The 16,683-nt window shown below is 39.1% G+C and overlaps 2 protein-coding genes across 6 annotated transcripts; one reads left to right on the top strand and one right to left on the bottom strand.

The window, feature by feature from the left end:
• Positions 1-644: 644 nt before the first annotated feature.
• On the bottom strand, positions 645-1,669 carry LOC105690982 (cytochrome b-c1 complex subunit 8). The gene is made up of 3 exons (XM_012409187.2): positions 1,512-1,669; positions 963-1,133; positions 645-884 (listed from the first exon to the last, which is right to left on the bottom strand). Exons 2-3 carry the CDS (start codon positions 1,114-1,116, stop codon positions 790-792), a joined length of 249 nt encoding a protein of 82 aa, XP_012264610.2. The 5' UTR covers positions 1,117-1,133; positions 1,512-1,669; the 3' UTR covers positions 645-789.
• A 395-nt stretch (positions 1,670-2,064) lies between these two features.
• LOC105690990 (lysine-specific demethylase lid) lies at positions 2,065-16,455 on the top strand. Of its 5 annotated transcripts, none has more exons than XM_048655563.1 (18): positions 2,065-2,668; positions 4,044-4,260; positions 4,351-4,511; positions 4,860-5,213; positions 5,299-5,577; positions 5,667-6,159; positions 6,458-6,585; positions 6,680-6,874; positions 8,559-9,013; positions 9,127-9,388; positions 9,468-10,290; positions 10,361-10,569; positions 10,648-10,872; positions 10,967-11,051; positions 11,353-11,765; positions 11,976-12,096; positions 12,212-12,357; positions 13,227-14,698. In XM_048655563.1, the coding sequence occupies exons 1-18, from the start codon at positions 2,444-2,446 to the stop codon at positions 13,353-13,355; spliced, it is 4,920 nt and encodes a 1,639-aa protein (XP_048511520.1). In that variant the 5' UTR covers positions 2,065-2,443; the 3' UTR covers positions 13,356-14,698. The 5 variants fall into 5 exon arrangements, with proteins under 5 accessions (XP_048511520.1, XP_048511523.1, XP_048511524.1 ...); XM_048655566.1 differs by lacking the exon at positions 13,227-14,698 and adding an exon at positions 12,416-12,751; XM_048655567.1 differs by lacking the exon at positions 13,227-14,698 and adding an exon at positions 14,901-16,455 and having other exon boundaries at positions 2,066-2,668.
• Positions 16,456-16,683: the final 228 nt, after the last annotated feature.

The raw sequence follows: 16,683 nt of genomic DNA, 5'->3' as shown, positions 1-16,683 counted from the left end.
AGCTTACCTGTCTTCCTGACTATCTCTAAATTCCGACTCCAGTCGTTCTTTCAACTACGATAAGTTCGGACACTGTTTTATCGACCGGACGAAGCTTTCTACCGCTTCAATTATTCTGTGTCGGGCACTGTTTTATCGGCGGTAAAAAAGCTTTCAACCGCTTCAATTATTTAGTATCGAGCGCTGTTTTATCGGCCGTAAAAAAGCTCTGTACCGATTCAATTATTTAGTATCGGGCGCTGTTTTATCGGCCGTAAAAAAGCTCTGTACCGATTCAATTATTTAGTATCGAGCGCTGTTTTTTCGGCCGTAAAAAAGCTCTGTACCGATTCAATTATTTAGTATCGGGCGCTGTTTTATCGGCCGTAAAAAAGCTCTGTACCGATTCAATTATTTAGTATCGAGCGCTGTTTTTTCGGCCGTAAAAAAGCTCTGTACCGATTCAATTATTTAGTATCGAGCGCTGTTTTATCGGCCGTAAAAAAGCTCTGTACCGATTCAATTATTTAGTATCGAGCGCTGTTTTATCGGCCGTAAAAAAGCTTTCTATCGCTTCAATTATATTTGTATCGGACGCTGTTTTATCGGCCGTACGAAGCTTCGTACAGTTTTAATTGTTGTATCGGACACGGAATCGGGAGAGGTTTTTTTCACAATCCACTGAATTTATTCGTGAAGCATACATGTTACAAGATGTTGTACATACGCATCCATTATATGATATTCTGTACAGAGTTCAGCTTGTGAACAATCCTATAAATAAACTATAATTGCTAGAGTTTAAATTATTTATACATCATTTTCATAGTCCTTAGGATTCTTCCTCTGGCGACGTGCGAAGTCGTCCTCCGCCCAGCTGTATACCAGGTACGAGACGAGAAAACCTCGAAAAGTCAATTCAAAATATTATTTTGATTATTGAAGATTTGTAACAGATCTTCAAAGAAGGCAAAAATAATTACATGGCCCAACGCGGAATATGTTCTCACGGAATCTCCGTACCATATTCGGTACACCATGATCTAGGGCACCAGCAAAGGCTTTCTGTTCGTAAGGACTGAGACGGTAATAAACAATCCCTCGGATTTTGGCGAGGTTACCGAAAATTTTACCCATCTCGAAAGGTGAATAGTCTACGAAAATTGAAGGAGAGAGGTTATGATGTATTCTTTGGTACGATGTATCTTATCTAAACATAAGACAAATGTTAATAGTACATCTACAAGTACTGTGGTCAGTTATGTATGATGTCCTCGTGGTATTTGATCCGAGCAATTAGAAAGATATATAATAGAGAATGGTAAATCTAGAAGGTTGTTGGAACGTTTGGCAGATATTTTATCGCAGCAGCGACGAACGTTGGACCTCAAGTCATTTCATCGAGTCGTCAAGAGTGAGTTTTTAGAGTTATGAATGGATGATATGCGACACAAGATGTCACGGATAATCTCTGCTGGATTGTTCGTATTGTTCTTTAAATAAATTATGTAATTCCGTGAGAAAACACCTACCTTCAAATCCTTGGTGAGAGAAGAAAAAGAAACTACTAACTCTACTTGTAATACGGTATATTGTAATTCACAAGAACAGGTACCAACAATACGTTTTATATCTCTAGCTTACAGTCATACCAACGTTACTCAACTAGAATTCGTGGAACCGATAGAAGATTTCCCACAATTCGAAACCTAACCAATCCCCGAATGTTCTTTCTACTTTTCCACCAACCGAGGTTTTCGATTCAAACTTCAAAGCGTACCGCTGACCTCCATATTCGCAGGTGTTGATTTCCAGGAAATTGCCACCAACAGCCATGAGCCCGGAACAATGGACATTTGCGACGATACTCCCGAGAAATACCCGAGGTGTCTTCAACGCTTACCTGCGGTATCTGGTGGGTGCGAATTCGGCGTAAAAGCGACCGGGCTCTAGAGCCTAGGAGGTCTGCTGCACATCTGCTGGCGCTGCTGCGAGCCTAGGTTTTTACCTAGGGTTACTGGATGGTATGGCGACCATTTTGTGGAAGGGATGATGAAATTGAAATTGGGAAAGCGTTGCTAGCTGATTGGTAGGTAGGGGATCGTTGATGGTTCTTCGACGGTGTCATACTTACGTTGGTGTACGTTTCCAGAGCAGCACATCATCCTATAGTACAGTTTCTTCACCCGCGACCGTGTGTGCATGCATTGTCACCGCGTTCGCTCTAACTAACAAATATACGACATCCGTAGCCATGGCTGCGCTAAAAACACTTCTGAACAAGTTTTTCCAATTAATACCTGAGTAGTACCCTGAGTTCCCTAATCGATCGTATCCCTGCGTATTGGTCACGTGTCGCACGGGGTGTATTAGTGCACGCTTCACAAAATCACGCATTTACATTACACCGTGCCCTGGTATATATATGTGCGCGTTGTGTTGTGTTGTGTGACGAAATTACGTGATGGTCTCTAAGGTGGATGTAAATATCGGGTGCGAGGCTCGCTTTGGTACTTATCACGCTAAAGATATGAGTGAAAAAGCTGACACGGATTTCGAGTTCGCAATACCACCGGAGGCACCAGTATTTGAGCCAACAGCCGAGGAATTCCTCGATCCCCTTGGCTACATCTCCAAGATTCGTCCGATAGCCGAAAAATCAGGGATATGCAAAATAAAACCACCACCAGTGAGTAGATCGTACACCTCTGTCCCTGTTTGTGAAAAAAAAATGAAATTTCGATCCCCGAGGGATCGAAAATGACGATCCAAGGATACCCGAAGTCTCAATGTTCAGCGTCGCCAACGTATATGATATGTCTCTCGTTCTGGCCTCCGAAGCAAAAAAAAATCTAATCGCCACAATCGTAGGGTATAAAAATCTGGGAAATCCATCCCTCGGGTCATTGGGCCTTTCTACCTTTTCTCGGAATCCTAAAAGATTTAAATTGATGCGTTTTTCTGCTCATCAGGAGACCTTCTCTTCCTGACCGACACATCGTAACAATTTTTTTTTTTTTTTGTTCGAAGCAATCTGAAACAAATGACAACTATACACCAAACAGCGTCTCCTCGTTATGACGTCACGTTTTATCATTTCTGACATATTTCTGAACGTTGTTAAGTTCAGTGAATCGATCTCATTGCCAAAATATTGTTAGTTTATTGTTAGTCAATAAACATTCTCGCTTCTTTCTTATTGAATTACATGCAAACCTGTCATCACTTGTTTCCTCCTTTTTCCTACAATCCTTTTACTCCATTTTTTTACAAACTCCTTACGGACATCAATCTGTTAAGGGACCATGTTACATCTACATCATAATGGTCGTTCGTCATTATGCTTACCTACTTTGCCAAATAGACGAATTATTCTACTAGGACTTGATAGAAATATATTGTAATGACGATTTAGCTCGAAAATAGAACGGAAAAGGAAAAAAACCGTAGAGGGTAACGCTGGCGTCAATTAATTCGATTACATTGTCGACCGTTTGCTCTACACATGTTTTAGAGAAACATCGAAAATTTATATCCTTGCTTTCATTTCGCTTTACACAAAAGGGATCCGCGCCATGTGATGATAATGTCCATTTTGTTTTATCATCTTCTTCGTATTTTTAATGGGACCTTCAATGCTTATTGAAACAAAATTTCTTTATTAAAAACAATTCGATGTCGTAAAAAAAGAGAAAACAATCAAAACGATATTCGATCAATAAAAAATCTTTGCTCATCCGTTAGTCGGTAAGTCAGTAAAACGGGGACTTCATCAATACGCGGAAGGGGTGGGAAACAAAAGATGGTTCCGCGCGAAGGGAGACTTTTTGCATTCGAAATTTGAAACGGTTGTTTCCGCTGTAAGCGAAGGGTGTTTAAACCGTCGGAAATTTTTTTTTTTGCTCCCCAAGAGTTTGTTTGACGTACCGATTGCGTCGAGCTTGCGTAATGTGAATGATTTTTCGGGTAAGGCTCACATATTCATTTTACGTTTTTCTTCTTTTCTTCTATCATATTTTTTTGCCGAGCCCATTATATTTGATTTGATTTTTTCTTCTTTGCAGAATTGGCAACCACCCTTTGCCGTGGATGTTGACAAATTTAAATTCGTACCAAGAATACAGAGACTAAACGAACTTGAAGCTAAAACCAGGATAAAATTGAATTTCTTAGACCAAATAGCCAAATTCTGGGAGCTTCAAGGATCCTCGCTAAAAATTCCACTGGTCGAAAGAAAAGCTCTAGACCTATATTCTCTTCACAGAATCGTCACTGAGGAAGGTGCGTTTTGTACTATGTATAATCATATTATCCTGTGCAAATAATATTCAGCAATCGAAAATGAATACTGACTCTCCTTTTCCGCTTCAGGTGGCATCGAAATCGTAACTAAAGAACGAAGATGGGCAAAGATTGCGAACAGGATAGGATATCCATCCGGAAGGAGCGTTGGGAGCATCCTGAAAACTCACTACGAAAGAATTTTATATCCATTTGACGTTTTTAAACAAGGAAAGACATTGACCGATATTGTGAGCAGCATTTTTTTTTTTTTCCATTTCTCGAATGATTGTTACCGTTGTTAATTATATGTATGATTGAATAGTGTACCTTAGTTGAGAGAGAGAGCTCTGATCAATAATGCTTTACACCCCTGAACCCCGTATGGTTTCACCCATCCTAGACAGACTAAAATTAGACATGTTAGAACGTTTCCATTCTCGGACAATCATTTAGCCATCGAGAGTTTTCGAAACATTATTTATATCGGAATGATCGAAAACCCGAATACGAATATTGAATTATCCGAGGAAAGAACGAAGCGGATTCGTACCCGCCGAATATCTGAGACGTATTAAATTTCGATTACACTCTTTTAGAAAATAGAACCAGAAACAGACGTAAATGAAAAAAAGGACCGAGATTACAAACCGCACGGTATAATATCGCGTCAGCAAATAAAACCGCCGAACGAAAAATTTTCACGACGTTCGAAGCGGTTTACTGGAACGGATGAAAAGCCAGATGTCCTTACAGACTGCACGTCACCCGTCAAGCAAGAGGATTGCAAGGACGAGTGCGACTCCGACAATGACAAGGATAAGGATAACAGTAAAGAGCTTAAAAAGCTACAGTTTTATGGACCTGGACCAAAAATGGCCGGCTTCAATACCAAAGAAGTTAAAAAACCAAGTAAAACCAGAGGCGTCAAGTTACACTACGACTTCGACCCAGTGAGTCCATGTCACAATTTTTCCGGAAGGCTGTCGTCTCACCTCCAATCGTGCATAACTAATTTTCTACTTTTCTCTCGTACAGCTGGCTAAATACATATGTCACAATTGCGGAAGAGGCGACACAGAAGAGAGCATGCTTCTGTGTGACGGATGCGACGATAGCTATCACACGTTTTGTCTTATGCCTCCGCTAACAGAAATACCCAAAGGAGATTGGAGGTGTCCGAAATGTGTCGCTGAAGAGGTATCGAAACCTATGGAAGCTTTCGGATTTGAACAGGCTCAGCGAGAGTACACGCTGCAACAATTCGGGGAAATGGCCGACCAGTTCAAAAGCGATTACTTCAACATGCCAGTACACGTAAGCAGAGTCCACGCCAATTAGGACGACCAGAGTGCGTCTCGAAAATTTCGATCACTCGTTAAATGCTTCTATCCTTGTATTTTCAGATGGTGCCAACCCCGTTGGTCGAGAAAGAATTCTGGCGCATCGTATCCTCCATAGACGAGGATGTGACCGTCGAATACGGAGCTGACCTCCACACCATGGATCACGGTTCGGGGTTCCCTACTAAAACCAGCGTCAATTTGTTCACCTGCGATCAGGAGTACGCCGAATCTTCATGGAACCTGAATAATTTGCCGGTTTTGCAAGGCAGCGTTTTGGGCCACATAAACGCGGACATCAGCGGTATGAAGGTGCCGTGGATGTACGTAGGGATGTGCTTCGCAACCTTTTGTTGGCACAACGAAGACCACTGGAGCTATTCCATTAATTACTTGCACTGGGGAGAACCCAAGACTTGGTATGGTGTTCCTGGAACCCAAGCGGAGCGGTTCGAACATTCCATGAAATCTGCTGCCCCAGAGTTGTTCCACAGCCAGCCGGACCTTCTCCACCAACTCGTCACGATCATGAACCCGAATATACTCATGAACGAAGGTGAGTATACGCGCGATTCCCAATTTATGACCGATCCTGCTGGCTCGATTGATGAATCCATATTTCTGGTAAACCCTACCCTACCTGTCGGCCTCTGACGACTTTGAGAAATAAGTGTACTCCGTCGTTGTTTTACTGTAGAAAATCAACGATGGCTGTACCGTACTGGACCGGTTTGTTCCCTGAGATGTATGAGATGAGACATGTTACGATGAACCGCAACTCTTCCTAGGGTTCAAGTAGCGAATAGAATTACTAACACGTATGATGGATCGGGTCTATCTTTTCTGTTATACAGGAGTTCCAGTGTTCAGAACTGATCAACACGCTGGTGAATTTGTCGTAACATTTCCCAGGGCTTACCATGCCGGATTCAATCAAGGGTACAATTTTGCCGAGGCCGTTAATTTCGCACCGGCCGATTGGGTAAGTCGCGATCGAAGTATTCACGAAAGTTTATTTTATTTTTGCTGACAATCAAACTAATTTCGATTCTTGTTACTACAATTTTGTTGTTTAGCTAAGAATGGGCCGCGAATGTATTTCACATTATTCCAATCTTCGACGTTTCTGCGTCTTCTCCCACGACGAACTAGTTTGCAAAATGTCCCTCGATCCCGATTCTCTCGACATCGGTATTGCAACGGCTACGTATCACGATATGCTCCAGATGGTCGACGATGAGAAGAAATTACGGAAAAATCTTCTGGAATGGGTGAGTAGAAATCAATTTTTCATAAGCACACGTGAATCGTGTTTCGTAACTGATTTTTCGGGCTTGAGTTAGTTCTTCGAACTTATTTATTCAGTTTCTTGAGGAAGAAGATATTCAGTTGCTATTTCCGATTCTTCACGATATCATTGCGTTTGTTAGTTAGCAAAAAAACGGTCAATACCGGTTACATTTTATCTTACCGAACTTTCTGCAAACTCCAGAGTGAGTTTCAACCCAATCCCATTATGAAAAAAAAAATAGAACTAACAACTTTCTAAGGATTCGTTTTGGGATATTCATAGGCAGTTTCTACTGCCAAAAAACTGCAAAATTAGAAGATCTTGTATCTCCAAATAATCGCATAGTAACAGGATTCTTTGGAAATAAAAAACAATCGGTGGTAAAAGAGTATCATCTTCAATCTCAGTACAGAATTTTGGTGAAACTGGAAGAGAAATCAATTCCTGTATATGATCATTCGACAAATTTACTTTCCCTGCACATTAAAATTTAGCTTTTCTGCATGATGATGGATGCTTCAGTTCTGCAATTTGCAATGTTTCTGGTCGGATACATCCGATCACACATGTAACATTGTTGGAGTGAATTATGTGGGATAGCAATTAATGTATACCTATCCAATGAGATAGTGAGTCATATTCAATAGACTGATCCAATCCATGTGCACATACACTTGAGGTATATGTATGTGTTGGTAACGTTATGTAAAGATATGAGTAGGTAGAGGCAGAGGAGTAGGAGCAAAAACAGAAGGAGGGAGAAGAAGATGGAGGAAGGAGGAAGTGGAAACCAAGTAGTGTGGTGTGGAATTGGAAAGGTTTATGTGATTGGGATGAATAGTACATTACCACATGCCACACGTAACATACACATAAAGCTGCTATGTATTGCCAGTTTGCTGAACATCGTAGTATCTTAGTCCACATTATACATTTAATTAATGTCTTTGCTTACGTACATTACTGTACCTGACTTGCGTTCAACAAGACCCATCGATAAGTTACTGTTCATTCTGTTCCGACAACTCTTTTGTCTACGACATAATTTTCATCGTTTTGTTTATCACTACTCGATGATACTCTGCTATAACTTCAGTTACGTAACATGATTTGGTGAGTGCAGGTTATGTTCTCTAAAACCACTCATGAAACACAGCTTTTATCCTCGATACTACTCTCTAGACAATTCTATTGATACTCCGATGTTGCTCCAAAAAAAATTCATTGCATATTTCTATCTTAATTCCCTCCACCTCGCTTATACCCTATGCTGCTGTCTTTCCAACAAACTATTTTTGTGCTCACAGTTTGTTGTCAAACATATCAAAAGTTGAGCTACTATTTTGTTCATCTTAACATGAGGTTTGACATCAAGATCCATTCTTTAATTTTCCATCACACATATGACGATACTGGTATTGTTTCAACATTGAAGAACTCTGTTATCACCTTCAGTCTTCTTTTTTTTCAAGCAAACCTACTCCAAGAACATCCAACAATATTTACATGTGAAGCGGCTGACTATACATAATAAAAAGAACACAGACTTTTTATTTTCTATCACACCTTTACCTACCCTATTCCCCAGATTTTCATTATGAAAATCATATCCTTCTATCTATTGAAGGTTTCTTCATGACTAGACACGGTGTTTCTATTTCTAGGGTGTAACAGAGGCAGAAAGGGAAGCATTCGAGTTATTACCAGATGACGAGAGACAGTGCGAGGCATGTAAAACAACTTGTTTTCTGAGTGCAGTAACTTGCGCATGCCACAATTCACAACTAGTTTGTCTAAGGCATTTTACTGACCTCTGTGATTGCTCGCCGGACAAGCATACTCTCAGATATCGTTATACCCTCGATGAGTTACCAATAATGTTGCAAAAGCTTAAACTTAAAGCAGAGTCTTTTGACTCCTGGGTAACAAAAGTGAAAGAGGCAATGGATCCGAAAGGTGACAAAATTGAGCTTACAGAACTCAAAGAGTTACTTAGTGAGGCTGAAGTAAAAAAGTTTCCTGAGAGTGAGTTACTCACTGCTCTTACTACTGCGGTTCAAGATGCTGAGAAATGCGCGAGCGTTGCTCAGCAGCTACTGAACAACAAGCAGCGAACAAGGTTCAGATGGTTTTTACAAATATAGTTTTTTCACATAAATTTCGTGTGGATATTTTTTTCACATTCATCTAATTATTCATTTAATATTCATTTATATATTATTACTCTAACAGGACCCGGCAATCTGTTGATACAAAATATAAACTTACAGTCGAAGAATTAACACTATTTTATAAAGAGATAACAAATCTTTGTTGCGAACTAAAAGAATCCGATGGTGTTAAATACATACTCGATCAAGTTGTTCAGTTTCAAAAAGACGCTGAAGAACTTGAATTGAAAGACGAGGTTTCCGATGTTCAAAAACTCGAGAAATGTATAGATTTCGGCGATTCTATTTGTATCGAATTACCTCAGCTGGTCAGACTCAAACAGGTACGCGGGACTCGATTTTGTTTATCGTGAAGACTACCAAAAAATGATGGGAACTTTTTGAATATAAATTTTTTTCCAGAGGTTGCTACAGACGCAATGGTTGGAAGAAGTCAAGTCTATCCAAGAGGAGACAAATTCGGCTAGTCACGAAGACTTGACGAAGCTCGTAGAAAAAGGGATGTCGATTCCTCCGCATATCAGTATAGAGAACACGCTCTCAAAATTACAAAACTTGATGATGAACATAGAAAAATGGGAAGACAAGGCCAAGAATTATCTACAGAATAAAAATCGGCAGACGATCGCAACGATAGAGGACTTTTTAAAGGAAGCCGATGCGATCGACGCCTATTTACCGAGTCTGGATACATTACAGGACATTTTAACTAAGGCCAAGAATTGGACCAAAACCGTTGAGGGCATACAGGCAAAGGAAAACTTTCCCTACTACGATACCCTCGACGACTTGGTCCGCAGGGGGCGAAATATTCCTCTTCACTTGGACGCACTGCCTATTCTCGAGTCGACGTTGTCCCAAGCGAAAGTTTGGAAGGAAAGAACGGCAAGGACTTTTCTGAGGAAGAATTCTCACTATAGTTTAATGGAAGCTCTCTCTCCGAGAATCGGAGTTGGCGTTCAGGCGATGAAAACCAAAAGAAACAAAGGGGAGGAACCGGTTGGGGCTGTGTTCGTCTGCGACACAAAATTGGATGACACAAATGATTCGGCGAACGTAGTCGCAGCTTTTAAGCTCGCTGAACAGCGAGAAATGGAAGCGATGAGAAATCTTAGAGAGAGGAATTTGACCAAGACTGAGATGGACGATTCGAGATATTGCGTGTGTCGAAGACCTCGGTTCGGACTGATGCTGCAGTGCGAGTTGTGCAAGGATTGGTTTCATTGTAAGAATAATAAAATGATCATTCTCAACCTCCGCCATTTCAGATTTCAAAGGTGTTTATTGTCCCGCAGCAAACTGCGTGCCTTTACCAAAAACCACCTACAAAGGAAAGCTGCCCGTATCGCGCGAGACCAAGTTCCTCTGCCCTTGCTGTCTGAGGTCACGCAGACCGAGGCTCGAAACTATACTGGCCCTGTTGGTCAGTTTGCAGAAAATATCCGTGCGGCTGCCGGAAGGCGAAGCACTCCAATGCCTCACCGAACGAGCGATGAACTGGCAAGTGAGTAGACCAGATAATCGAACACAGCGTTTTTTTTTCCTGATTACCACCGATACTTTAACATCTGCAATCCGGTAGGATCGTGCAAGGCAAGCCCTCGCAACAGATGAGCTTTCCTCAGCGTTGGCGGAGCTTTCGGTCTTATCACAAAAGCTCGTTGAAGCAGCGGCGAGGGAGAAAACGGAAAAAATAATCAGCAGCGAGTTGAAAAAGGCTGCCAACAATCCCGAGCTACACCAGCGAGTACAAGCCATCGCTCCACTTAGCGGGGTACATTCCGACGACAGCGTACCTAGCACCGCTGTACGTATCCAAAGTCACCCGCGACTTATCCGGATTTGATCGACCCGGGCAAACGAAATTTTAATGATTTTTTCTTCCATTTTCCATGTTTCAGGACGACGACGACGACATTGTTACCATCGAGGATGACGAGCCTACTTGTAGTACGTTTAATAGTAACGAACACGATTATTCGTACGGTAAATTGTTGTTCCTTTTCCTCTTATAACATAATTTACTTCTACAAACAGCGACTCTCATCAATCTGTATGCTAATTATTGATCCCATTTATTTATTTTACTTTTATTTTTTTTTTGTCCTCTGTGTTCATAATTAAGCGGAAAAGGTGAATTGAAAGCGCTGTGGAAGTCGATTCGTTATGTTATCTCCTTTTTGTTTGATTATTTTTTTCATTTTGAGTAGTAAAGAACCGTCGGCCATCTTTGTTCCCCCGAATCCGGAAATTCTGTATATTTTAATCGCATTTTTCCACCCCATAGTTTCAAAGTTTCAACCGAGTAAACTCCAGTCACAGGACGCCGACGCCGCCGTCGTTTTGTCGGAAACGGCGCGGGGTCGGTTAGAGGAGTTAATGATGGAAGGTGACCTTCTCGAAGTCGCCTTAGACGAAACGCAAGACATATGGAAGATCCTAAGTCATACGAATATCCCCAGTAGCGTTCAAAAGTACGCACCATTCGAAGAGGTTCAAGCTTCCTTCAAACATGACATAAAAGATGTGAAAAAACGGGGGAGGAAACGTAAGTCCGAGGAATTTGAGCTCCTCAAAAAACTCGGCAGGCAAAAAGTTGACGAAAAAAATATCATGAAGCGCAAAGGTCTGGTCAAGGAGAAGAAAATCGTCGTAACCCCCGCAGCTACCGTTGGTCCGATCAAACGGGGCCCCAGAAAGGTAATTGGGTGAGCCCTGACAACAAACAGGGTTCGATTTCGGATCAAATTTTTCCTCGTTAAAAAAAAAATTGTTTCCGAATCGGAAGGGAGAGATGGGTCGGGGGGAGATTCGATCCGAAGTAACTCGTTCGCATTCGTGCTCTTACGCAGTTGAATTCGGCCTTTGGAATGTCGGCTAGCGGGATTTCAGATCGATTGAATTTTCCAGATGAAGCGTAAGGAGGGTGAAGAGGGGCCGAAAAAGCGCGGAGGCAACAGAAAGAAGACGAAACAGGACACATCCGACGAAGAAGACGATTGCGCGGCTGTGAACTGTCTTCGCCCAAGTGGTAATGACGTGTTTTATAACTTTCAATATCGAATTCGAAGGGGTTGCGAACTGTCAATTATATCTGGAAGTGGGATAATTTATCTTCTTTATCCTTTTTTTCTTTCCGTCTTCGGCAGGACGAGAAGTTGACTGGGTTCAATGCGACGGAGGTTGCGACGGTTGGTTTCACATGCACTGTGTCGGCTTGGACCGAGCCGAGATCGCTGAGGAAGACGATTACATATGCAGCAATTGCAAAGACGGCGAGCAGAATGTCACGGTACGATAATTCATCTTTATTCAATTAGCATTTTTTCAAAATAACTCTTACTTTCCAGCACAATCCATTTCCTACCTTACATCACCGCCGCTTCTTTCCTGCATCGTAGAAAAGATTCTCATCTCCACATAATAAATAACGCAACTATAACCCATTCATACTCATGTACCCCTGTTTCTTTTATTTTACCCGATCTTACCATATCATTGGTAGCATGATTATAAACCTGTCTATTTGCTATTGCCATTACCGCTACCACCGGTACCGTTTCTTGAAATCAGTACAAAGTTGTGTGTGTTTTTTTTTTAATTTATTTTTTTTTCTTTTTCTGTTCCATTTTTTTCCGACAATTCGTCGGAATGTCTTATTTTTTTTAAAACTATCAGGATAATTTGTTTGATATGAGATTTAAGCGATAAAAGCAGAAAAAAAAAAGATTAGAATTATTTGACGAAGAAAAAAAAAGATTATTAACCGACGAGAACAAATTCCAAAACTTATATCTTTATTATTACTTAACTATGTATTTTATATTTTTAAAAACATTATTATTATATTATCATTATGTTGAAATATTTATATACAAAACACGACGAAAATTATAATCATTGAACAATTTAAAACGCAACAAGTTATTATCATTTTTTTATCATTTAGTTCGTAGTACCTGGATTTTTTTGTTTTTGTTTCGTTGATTGAGTTGGTTTTTATGCTGACTTTATATCGGCGGATTATAAAGTTTGGCATAATTCACGTGGTTTGTAGAGTTCGGATAGAGAAATGGGTATCTAGATATTTTTATCGTAGCCGCACCTTCGATGGAGGAAAAAAAAATGGTTTTGTTTTTGTTCATGCTGGACGCAATGTAGTTGGCAGATCCGGTCGATGAATCATTAGGCCTGGATGCACTTCTTTCGCTTTCACAGTCTCAGGGATACAACAGCGGTGATACGGAACCGGAGATTCAAGAAGCTTCTTCGTTCGTCAGGACCTACTAATTCGAAATTACGATTAGTTGCTAATTTAAAAAAATATTTCTACTCTCCTCTGTCCCATGAAAACCTCACACCGTTGATCGAAAGATGCAATTCTATGCTGCAGTTCGCTTAGTCGAGAATGACGATGATTAATTTCCCCCCACCCTCCTTCCTTTCCGTCAAAGACCTGAAAACTTCGACACCGTAGATCGTAGAAAAGTTCGTCGTGCTCCCAGAGACTGCAGAACATTTTTGCTTCCCTTAATCACCCGAAATCACGGGCGAAATTCTCCGTTTTCTAGCATTTTCTAGCACCTTTCACACGAATCAAATTTCTGTAAAATTGTTCTTGTCCAAGATCTGGTCATGCGCTTGATAATTGTTGATGATTCAGACCGATCGTAGTTACAGTTCAGTGAAAATCTGGTCGAAAATTACTCAACACTTGTCTTTGTAGAATCGTTTCGATCTTCAAAGTGTTCGGGCCACTTTTACTTCCAAGATTTTATTTCAATCGATCGAAGGACAAACGATGACAACAAGTCGATGATGTTAATGATAGCAGTATATGAACAACGGTTATTCTAGCAAAAATATCAATGTCTTAATTTTAATCGTGTATTTTGTATTATACAACTGACATTATTATGTAAAATAAATTCTGCAGTCGAGACGTGTTAGTGAAATAAATTTTTTAAAAGTACAATCTGTTTTTTTTTTTGTGACAATTATTCCACCATTAGAAACGAAATAGACAGGAAAAACCAACGTCAATTGTCGAAAAACTTGCACGGCTCTTCAACGAACTGCGGTGTTGATCATGTGCCCTAGGTTTATAAGGACTAGAAGAAATAGTAAACGTAATTTTATCAACTGATTATTATCGTATAGTACAAGTTATCCATGTATCGCGGACCCCACTGGGGAATATCGGATCAGCGATTGTCTCGAATTACATTTTGATTTTCAATTTGTCTTCTACCCGTTGGAAGAATCTCGGAAACAATATCGCGTATTACACATCAAACAAAATGGAAGATAAAGAACGTCACTGAACTAAAATGATGATAAATATAAGGAGCTATCCATCGCACGTATATTTTTATAGGCTCTGCATTAAGATTGCAGAGCGATTAATCGTTAGATAATAAATTAACATTAAATGATCAGCGAGCCAGGAGATATCATAAGATAAATCCGTGTGGTATTTGGTACGTTGGCCGCCATTTTGTATCAACGGCGACCATGAAAATCAAACAATTTGATGAAATTAGAAACTAAAGTATCGGATATCTTTGGGTATCGGAGGCTAAATATCGTGAACATCATTGTTAGTCCAATGAAATAAAATATCCATAAATCTATATCCATCTGTAAATATCATCTTATAGCCCAATATAATGTACCTTTGTAAGTCTTCTTCTTATCTCATATGACTAATTTTTCATCTCATCTGACCGGCTGGAAAGATAATCGAACATTTTCAGCGCCTAAAATGATACTTGATGTACACTTTGATTTCTGGAGTGACGTTTTACTACATGATTTTTATTCTCTTTTTTGAAGATGGACTGAATACGTCACTGCTCGTGCACCCGAAGAATTCCGGGCAAATATTATCAACGACGAAGGGGATATCGTTATTCGGTAATTATTTTCATTGAATAATTTTCGATATCACGAAAGGAGCACAAACTTACAGAGTGTTTTGATTCGCGTGGTTTTTTTTTTTTTTTTTTTATAAGTTCACCTCATTTTACGTTTTTCCATTTTGTGAATTCGTCGTTTCTCTGTAAAATCAATTCATACGACGTCTATATTTTATGATAACTTTTGAGCGAATGACGAACAGACGATTGCGAGAAATAAAATAATATAAAATAAAATAAGATACGACAAAAAAAGTAAATAATTTTTACCAACGAGTAGACAGAAACTAAAAGAGAATACGAGCAGCTCGTGCTTCACAGGTGTATAGGTTCGGTATGATTAGGATAAAAAAAAATACTAAGTAACTAGTGATTTATAAAAGGTACATGAATATAGTGTAGATAAATACAGATTGAATATATTATAGACTGTGTAGATTAATACCCAATATCATGAGTTATAAATTAAATGATCTACAATATTCTACGTGTAGATGCAAAACGGTAGTTTTCCATCGTAATAAACGAACACTTACATCTTTTTTAGAATAAAAATACGGTATACAAAGTGTGATTGTACAATTTTTACATTTAAATACATAACATGTATGTACAACAATTATTAACTATATTTCACATATACTATATGTATTCTCACGATATACGTGACCGTATAAAAAAAAAAAAAAAAGAAGATATTTTCTATATGCATATTGTGTAAAATTAAAATTTTAAATTTAAACATAAAAAGTATACGTGTAACGCGAAACGGTAAATAAGTTATTTTCAATACTATAGAGACAAACCAAAAAAAAAAAAGAAAATAACAAGAACTTTTCAATGAAGATGAAATTCAAGGCAGAGATAATTTTTTTTTTTTTTCTTCTTCTTTAGGTAATATCTACCGCTCACGATACACCTAATATCAAAATGTATAATGTATAATGATAATTATGTAATATAAGTACAATTTCATTCGAGAGAAGACAATTCGATATCGTAGATTCGTACTAACAATAAATAAAATATGATGACCAGTAGTTTTTCGTATGTCGTGAAAATGAGAATGAATATCGATCATCAATCTTTTCGTTGTTTAGAATTATACATCTATACATAGATTATCATTATTTTTTTTTTTTCGTACGGTTGATTCTTTTTTCATTCATTGTGTTGTACTAGATCGAGTTTCTTAATCATTATTATTATGTATAGATAGATTTATGACGTAGTGAATTGGATAAGTTAAAAATAAGAGGAATTAAGAGAGGTAAAAGAAAATAACAAAAATACTGTCGAAAGTTTGTGTTAATCCTTAAGTAATATGAATAACATACATATATACTTAACCGTGTGCTGCGGACGATCAGAAAATAGACGGACGTTGAGATATATTTATGAAATACGTCGTCCGGTCCGAAAGAATTATGCAAATGACTCGAAATGACAAAGAAAAAAGAAAAAAAAATAAGTGAGACATCAGTGATACGCAGAATCATCTTAAATAAATAAATATCATGTAATAATACGTTGACTTACACTCTAAGTGATATTTGGAGACCGGCCAATCGTTGTATAGCTTGTTACTACCCTTGTAGATCCTTGACAAATTATAACGAATAAAATAATTATAGTATATATATACTATCGAGAATTCGTCGGGTTATCGTTCGATTTCGATGAAAATTTCACAGATTCTC

The sequence above is a fragment of the Athalia rosae genome, chromosome 5, assembly GCF_917208135.1.
Source record: "Athalia rosae chromosome 5, iyAthRosa1.1, whole genome shotgun sequence".
In the NCBI taxonomy this organism is placed as follows: Eukaryota; Metazoa; Arthropoda; class Insecta; order Hymenoptera; family Athaliidae; genus Athalia; species Athalia rosae.
Note: the sequence above shows the minus strand (reverse complement) of the source record. Positions and strands in the feature narration are given on the sequence as shown.